Consider the following 9,167-nt stretch of genomic DNA (forward strand, 5'->3'; position numbering starts at 1 on the left):
GGATTGACCTCATATTACATAGTTTTGGTAACTGGCAAAGATATTGTAAAGTGTAAGGCCAGCCTTAGATGCATGGTGATACTCAATAAAAAAATAAAATGTGTTTATTATATATAGTTCATCAAGCACCTTACAATCTAAATGTACCATTTCCTTTAGATTTACCAACAGCTGTAATGCAAAATCGATTGGATATGGATTGGTTAGATAGTTTAGGTAGGCCCTCATATTGTATAGCTTTAATAAATATAAAGGAGATCGTACTAAGATTGTACAGCTTAATGATTACACATAGACAAAGAGTATTTTCTATGATCTAGGCCAAATTCTCAATTATTATTACTACTACTACTACATCTACTACTACTACTAATAATAATAATAATTATTATTATTATTATTATTATATTAGTACTGTATTATTTATTATTATTATTATTATTATTATTAATATTATTATTATATTAGTACTGTATTATTTATTATTATTATTATTATACAATCATAATATATATATAAAAAAGAGATAGAAAAAATTAATAATAAAGAATAATGATGATGATAATAATAATAATTATTATTATTATATTAGTACTGTATTATTATTATTATTATCATCATCATCATCATTATTATTTATTATTAATTTTTTCTATCTCTTTTTTTTTATATATTATTATTGCTGTGTTTTTTTTTTACTGCTAGGCTGAAAACTGTAATATAATTAGATATGTTGCCTGTGACAAACTCTATTATACCTTCTCTTTTTCCATCCATGGAGGCTGATTTGCCAAAGGAGTTGATAGTCTTAACTCAATCAATTGTAGCTTTGTTCAATTTAAATATCTCATACCAATGTGCAGATAAAATAATAAGCAGAAGTTTGCTTTTCATATCATTGAACAACTGTAGTGAATATTGAATGTTCTAAATTCTCCATTCCTTAAGTACATCAAAGTCAGTTTTTATGATCCCATTTTAGTCAAGGGCAAACAGAATAACCTATGTTCTGTGCAAAATCCTTTTTTTAATTTAAATGATTGGTCTGGTAAATGTAGCAAAACTAGAGCAGTTGCCAAGGGCAACTAAAGCAATTTAGCAATTTAGCATTTTTAGCAATTGAGCATTTTTTAAATTAAAAAAATGAAATGCATTTTCATTAGCCAAATCCAAACAGTATATAGGCCAAACCCATAATAATAATAATTATTATAATAATAGTATTATTAATAATAGTAACAATAATAATAATAAATATTATTATTATTATTTTGCATTATTTGGCTTGTTATCTAAACCGGAGCAGCCCCCCTGCAGCAGCCAAAGTAATATCTTGCAATGATTTTCCAAGGACTATACAAAAAAAAAAATATATATATATATTTATATACATATATATATATATATATATATATATATATATATATATATATATATATATATATATATATATATTTAGAAAAAAACGAAGAATAATTTCTATGCAATGGCCATATTGTTATTATTAAGAATATTTTAATCTTTTTTTTTTTTTTTTTTTTTTTTATTTGAGGCTGAAAATTGGAGGCAGTCATCTACAGCAACCCATCATATCTTCTGTTGTGGACTAAAAATATATATATATATATATATTTATTTTTTCCTTACTCCAATCTATTTTTCTCCCCTTAACAAAAAACCAACCCTCCAATGAAAATGTTACCTTTTTTTCTCTTAATTTTGTAGCCCATCATTTTTCTAAACAGATGATCATGGGCGAGAATAATAAATAGGACACTCTGAGCTTGTTCAGCAATGAATTCTTTTTTTCTCCATTTATGAAAGACAATAACATATAAAGTATATACAACTAAAATTCAACAATATATACATACATTTCATAATTATAAAGTCCCTGTATTTTTTTGTTTTTTAAAGGTTGAGTCTTCTCACCTAATCTGCGACAATTCACAGTCTATTTAAAAAAAGTGGTTTATTTCACGGTAGCCAGACTGGTAGGTGAATATGTTTTTTGTTTGCACCTCAAGCAGGACATACCGTTGCAGGAAACCAAAAAAAAAAAAAAGAAAAACGCTCCCTTCTACTCTGTTATCCCAACGCTGAAGCGCGTTTGTGCCGTTTTTCCTGCGTTTCCAACGTTTCCCTTGTTATTCCTGGAGGGCCATCCATTGTGTTCCCCAAGATTAACGTCTTTGAGATATCAAGTTGTGTCTCTGAGGTTTCTTCAGAAGGAAGTGGAGTGGGTTCCACCAGAAAATAAAAAGCCTCCCCCTTGTTCTCTTTCTGTCGTTTTGGCAGGAAACGGTTTGAAGCCATTGCAGTCTGTGCGCAATAATAAAACAAAAAAAATGCAACCCCTGGAGCTGTCACATCATTTGCGACCTTTGCATTGTGTCTTGGTGTGGGGAGGAGTACCAGTGGGAATAACTAGGCATGTAGCTGTTTGGGGGGATATTCACCCCCTTTGCTGATGCTGTAACGTCCCAGACTGGGGGGATGGCTGGAGATCTGGGGGACAGGGCAGCAGAGACGGGCAAGGGGTCGCTTTCGTGGGGGTTACCGCCTTGCTTCAGCAGTTTCTTGTATTTGGATCGCTTGTTCTGGAACCAGATTTTCACCTGCGACAGAAAAACCAAAAGACAAGCATTAGCCAAGCGACAAATTGAGGCTTTGCACAGCCCCCTTCCTTCATGAGCCTGCTAACAGCTCACTGCACTAATTCAAAATCTGATAGATGTCTACTAGTAATTCAAGGGCAGAAGCATCTCCAAATACCATTGCATCAACACCCGTTGCAAATAAGGGATGTTATAGCTAAAATATCAGGCTATATAATGCAAAAAAAAAAAAAAAAAAAGATTATATATATTTTTTATTTATATATATATATATATATATATATATATATATATATATATATATATATATATATATATATATATATATATATATATATATATATATATATATATATATATATAGTTTTCCCTAATAAACTAACTTAATAAATACATTAATTTAATAAACGAAATACGTTTTATTATCAACCTGTAACATGAAATTGCTCTTCAAAGATATTAAAGATATTGTATAATTAAACACATGACACCAACACAGCTTAAATATTCAGGCATATAATTACAATTAATTCAATCGTTTTATTTTAGCAATAGGGGAAGCACACCACCAATTCCTTTAAAAAAAAAAAAATAATAAAAAAGGCACTGGTGCAAATGTAATGTTCAGTATTGAATATCTCTATCACAGATAAAACAATGCCTTCCTTTTAGCTTGTAGGCAATGTTGAAAATGTTGGATGTGGTATGCAAAAATTATTTTGAGAATGGAGCAAAAAAAAAAATGTCTAAAAATAATACTGACAATCACTTCATTAGAGCCAGTTGATTCTGCAGTAATTATAGCAGAATGACTACAGTATCCCTTTAATCCCCATGCAGGGACTTGTAGTCCTGCAGCTGTAATAGTCATTTTGAAAATGACTTGATTAGAGCAATAAAAAAAAAAACAAAAAACTAAATATAATTAATATTTAAACTGAATTCATAACAGCCATTTTGTTCTTAGGTAATTAAAGTAGGGTTGAATGCAGCATCCCTTTAACCACCATGCTGGGACTTCTAGCCCTGCAGCTGGGTGGCTTAATGGTCATTTTAAAAAATGACTTGATTAGAGCAAAAAAAAAAAAAATCTAAAATACTACCGAAAATAAATTTGCCAGAGTCAATAAATTCTGAAGTAATTAGAGCAGTGTTAATTGCAGCATCCCTTTAACTGCCATGCTGGCACTTGTAGTCCTACATTTGGGTGGTATAATGGTAATTTTTAGAGTGACCTGATTATAGCAAAAAAATCTAAGTGAAACTAACATTAAAATCATATTTCTTAGAGTCAATAAATTCTGAAGTAATTAAAGCACGATTAACCACACTTTAACTGCAGCATCCCTTTAACCTCCCCTGCTGGGACTTGTAGTCCTGAAGCTGTAATAGTCATTTGACTTGATTAGCAGAATGACTACAATATCCCTTTAATCCCCATGCAGGGACTTGTAGTTCTGCAGCTGTAATAGTCATTTTGAAAATGACTTGATTAGAGCAAAAAAAAAAAAAAAAAAAAAAAAAACCTCTAAATGTAAATTAATGTTTAAACTGAATTCATTACAGCTATTTTTTCTTAGGTGATTAAAGTAGGGTTGACTGCAGCATCCCTTTATCCACCATGCTGGGACTTGTAGTCCTGCAGCTGGATGGTTTAATGGTCATTTTGAGAATGACTTGATTATATCAAATTAAGTCTAAAATAAAAAAATAATATTGAAAATTAGTTCATTAGAGCCAATTAATTCTGTAGTCATTAGATCAGGGTTAACCACACTTTAACTGCCATGCTGGGACTTGTAGTCCTGCATCTGGGTGGCTTAATGGTCATTTTTGGAATCACTTGATAACAGATTAAAATTCTTAGTAAAACTATTATTCAAAACAAATTTCTTACAGCCAATAAATTCTGAAGTAATTAGGGCAGGGTTGACTGCAGCATCCCTTTAACTGCCATGATGGGACTTATAGTCCTGCATTTGGGTGCTATAATGGTACTTATTTAGAGTGACTTGATTATAGCAAAAAAAGTAAAACTAATATTAAAAAAAAAATTTCTTAGAGGCAATACATTTTGAAGTAATTAGAGCACGGTTAACCACACTTTAACTGAGGCATCCCTTTAACCCCCATGCTGGGACTTGTAGTCCTGCACCTGGGTGGTTTAATGGTCATTTTTGAGAATGACTTAATTAGAGCAAATTAAGTCTAAGTAAAAACAATACTGAAAATGAATTCATTAGAGCCAATTAGTAATTAGAGCATAGTTAACGGCAGTACAGTACCCCTTTAACCGCCATGCTGGGACTTGTAGTCCTGCAGCTAGGTGGTATAATGGTGATTTTGAGAATTACTTGATTATATCAAATTAAGTCTAAAATAAAAAAAATAATATTAAAAATTAGTTCATCAGAGCCAATTAATTCTGTAGTCATTGGGACTTGTAGTCCATCATCTGGGTGGCTTAATGGTCATTTTTGGAATGACTTGATAACAGATTAAAATTCTAAGAACAACTATTATTTAAAACAAATGAGCCAATAAATTCTGAAGTAATTAGGGCAGGGTTGACTGCAGCGTCCCTTTAACCACCATGATGGGACTTGTAGTCCTGCACCTGGGTGGTTTAATGGTCATTTTTGAGAATGACTTGATTAGAGCAAATTAAGTCTAAAATAAAAAAATAATATTGAAAAGTAATTAATTAGAGCCAATGAATTCTATAGTTATTAGATCAGGGTTAACCACACTTTAACTGCCATGCTGAGACTTGTATTCCTGCATCTGGGTGGCTTAATGGTCATTTTTGGAATGACTTGATAATAGATTAAAATTCTAAGTAAAACTATTATTCAAAGCAAATGTCTTAGAGCCAATACATTCTGAATTAATTAGGGCAGGGTTGACTGCAGCTTCCCTTAAACCACCATGCTGGGACTTGTAGTCCTGCACCTGGGTGGTTTAATGGTCATTTTTGAGAATGACTTGATTAGAGCAAATTAAGTCTAAGTAAAAATAATACTGAAAATTAGTTCATTAGAGCCAATTAGTAATTAGAGCATAGTTAACCGCAGTATCCCTTTAACCACCATACTGGGACTTGTAGCCCTGCAGCTGAGGTGGCTCACTGGTCACACTGGTCAGAAATACCCTGTGTTGACTATTGCATTTATAATGTAGGGACTGTCTGATTTCCAATGAGCAATCTCAGTTCATAGACCTGACACTGTCTGTCCATTATAAGAACAGGCAATCACATATTGAGACAAAGCAGTCTACCCTTTGTGTATAATGTATTGCCTCTTCCACATGCCCTCTGCAGATTAGTGATATGCAGTTTTTTTTTCTTTTTCCTTACTATATGGGTTTTGAACATAATAAATGCTCATATTTTTTTTTATTTTTATTTTGCAGTGAATGAAAGAATTTAATTTAGATATCTGTTAGTCAACAAAGGCCTACATTCACTGCAGCGTAGGCCTAATCCTCATCTTTAGTGGTTAATATAATCAAAGCTTGCCTGAATATTACATTTTTGTCCTGTTTGTCAGGTAAAGCAATCATTAGCAATCCATTCTTTTGTCCCACTACTTAAAGAAACACTTATGATCAAAGCCCTTTGTGCTTCAAGCATGCAATTCTGCAGGCCATCGTCTGTCTGTAATATAACTAAGGTGCTATAGGGCAGTCTAACCCCTTAGGCTTTAGTGTAGACATCAGGCAGAGCTGGCCAAAGCTGCGGTCGATTTTACAATCATACGTTTCATAAACGCAAACCGATTTTGGCCACTGAGAAAATCGTAAACCTGCTAAAAACAACTGTGACCTCTACCTCTGAGAACAGGAAACGCACTTTCGTACTGTGCGCATTATTTGACACAACAGAAACGCGAAACGCTAACCTGATGACAAAAGAAATAAAATTTTAGGTTCTTTTTGGCAATTTTGGGTAGTTGTGTGAGATTGGTTTCCTAAAAACTTCTTGTAGAAGCTGGTATACATGCTACAATCTCTGTAGATTTACCAACATGGCCTACCAAAACAATAGACGCAATCAGCTTCCAGGTTTTATTGTCAAAGCTTAATTGAACAGACTGAAGTTAGAAGCTGATTGGCTACCATGCACAGCTGCACTGGATCCTGAGTGCTCCCATTTTAGTTGAATCTTCCTCAAAGTTTTATTCAATCAGCTAGGTAAATCTACAGAAGATTGTACAATCACAATAAAAGATATAGGACTACTTTAGGACAGTCAACTCAAAATTTCTTAAGAGCATTATCTCACATCTAAAGCTAACCATACATTATACAATTTGATTGAACACTCTCCATAAACTATGTTATGCAAAGGCCTGGCTGACTGAATGCTTATTAGGGGATTGTGGTAACAAGGTTCCAAGCTTGAGGTTCACCAAAGACCACAAGTGGTCATGATAATGAAATTATAATGTAGAGCTTGTGGTTTTTATAAGGTAATGGTAGTGGTAGGGTAATGGCAATAACAAAGTAGTGGTAATGGTATTAGCAAGGTACTGGCAATATTAAGGTAGTGGTAATGGTACTGGTAGGGTAATGGTAAGGTAGAGGTATTGGTATTGGTATTGGTAAGGTAATGACGGTAGTAAGGTAGAGGTATTGGTATTGGTAAGGTAATGACAGTAGTAAGGTAGAGGTAATGATATTGGTATTGTAATGGCAATAGTAGGGTAGTGGTAATGGTTTTGGTAAGGAAATGGCAATAGTAGGGTAGTAGTAATGGTATTGGTAAGGTAATAATAAGGTAAAGGTAATGGTTTTGGTAAGGTAATGGCAATAGTAGGGTAGTAGTAATGGTATTTGTAAGGTAATATTATGGTAGAGGTAATGGTATTGGTAAGTTAATGGCAATAGTAAGGTAGAGGTAATGGTATTAGTAAGGTAATAATAAGGTAGAGGTACTAATATTGGTAAGGTAATGGCATTAGTAGGGTAGTAGTAATGTTATTGGTAAGGTAATAATAGGGTAGAGGTAATGGTATTGGTAAGGTAATGGCAATAGTAAGGTAGAGGTAATGGTATTAGTAAAGTAATAATAAGGTAGAGGTAATAGTATTGGTAAGGTAATGGCAATAGTAGGGTAGTGGTAATGGTATTGGTAAGGTAATAGCAATAGTAGGGTAGTAGTAATGGTATTGGTAAGGTAATAATAAGGTAGAGGTAATGGTATTGGTAAGGTAATGGCAATAGTAAGGTAGAGGTAATGGTATTAGTAAAGTAATAATAAGGTAGAGGTAATGATATTGGTAAGGTAATGGCAATAGTAGGGTAGTAGTAATGGTATTGGTAAGGTAATATTATGGTAGAGGTAATGGTATTGGTAAGGTAATGGCAAAAGTAGGGTAAAGGTAATGGTATTAGTAAAGTAATAATAAGGTAGAGGTAATGGTATTGGGAAAGGTAAGGTAATGGCAATGGAAAGGTAGTGGTATGGTATTGGTAAGGTAATAATAAGGTAGAGGTAATGGTATTGGTAAGGTAATGACAATAGTAGGGTAGAGGTAATAGTATTGGTAAGGTAATGACAATAGTAGGGTAGAGGTAATGGTATTGGTAAGGTAATAAGAAGGTAGAGTTAATGGTATTGGTAAAGGTAAGGTAATGGCAATAGTAAGGTAGTGGTATGGTATTGGTAAAGCAATGTTATTGATATTGGTAAGGTAATGGTAATAGGGATTATTTAGATTTTATCACATATTATAAAATGATGGTAATGATGATAGAATGCACAGAGGGTATACAATCAGACTGTATAGTGTATGGCCATCTTCTGGGTCCTAGGCATTGAAATATGTTCCTTGGCATTGTAATATGTTCTTACCTGCGTCTGAGTCAGACCCAGGGATGCAGCCAGCTCAGCCCTCTCTGGCAGGGCAAGATACTGCGTTTGTTGAAAACGGTGGTTTAACGCTTGTAGCTGTAGGCTGGAGTATATCGTCCTGGGTTTTCTGATCTTCTTTCCTTTGCCATTAAACCTGATTTCCCCGTTTTCAATGACTGTGGTTTTCTGCTGATCTGAAAGAGAATCCATTAGGAACGTCATTAAAAATGGAGCAAATTTCTGAATCTGTCGCAACCCTGAATAATCCGACACAGGCTTTTTATGTCTGCACTGCTGCATGCACTATGGAGCTACTGTGGGTTTGCTTGCTGGTCTCTACAGTTCCCCAGCAGCTGCCCAGCCTTGCACCAGGCCTTGTCTAGCTGGACAGCTGGTGATGATGTCGCCTGTTTGTCGCTGTTATACCCATCCCTGTGAAACTGCGCACAGCCAACAAGCCTTTTTACACGGCTAATTGACTTTTTATGCAGCCAATTTGCTGCCCAGGGAGAAGGAGCAATTGCCCATTTCACTCGGTGCTTTTAAATGTCATATATCTTAAAATCAACTCATGAGTAATCTTGGGTGCTACAAGCCTGGTCCAGTGCATTGGGCACAGCACATGCATGTATATATATATATATATATATATATATATATATATATATATATATATATTTATTTATTATTTT

General features: G+C 33.8%; 1 protein-coding gene across 1 annotated transcript in view; it reads right to left on the reverse strand.

Annotated features, from left to right (window-relative positions):
* Positions 1 to 1,813: 1,813 nt before the first annotated feature.
* Positions 1,814 to 9,167, reverse strand: part of DLX6 (distal-less homeobox 6) — a 12,502-nt gene continuing 5,148 nt past the window's right edge. Inside the window, exons 2-3 of the mRNA XM_082259362.1 lie at positions 8,476 to 8,669; positions 1,814 to 2,618 (exon numbers count right to left, since the gene is read on the reverse strand). Of these exons, the coding sequence (XP_082115488.1) occupies positions 2,367 to 2,618; positions 8,476 to 8,669 (446 nt within the window). The 3' untranslated portion in view covers positions 1,814 to 2,366. The remainder of the gene's footprint in view (positions 2,619 to 8,475; positions 8,670 to 9,167) is intronic.

Source organism: Pelophylax lessonae, assembly GCF_965119305.1.
Source record: "Pelophylax lessonae genome assembly, chromosome: 5".
In the NCBI taxonomy this organism is placed as follows: domain Eukaryota; kingdom Metazoa; phylum Chordata; class Amphibia; order Anura; family Ranidae; genus Pelophylax; species Pelophylax lessonae.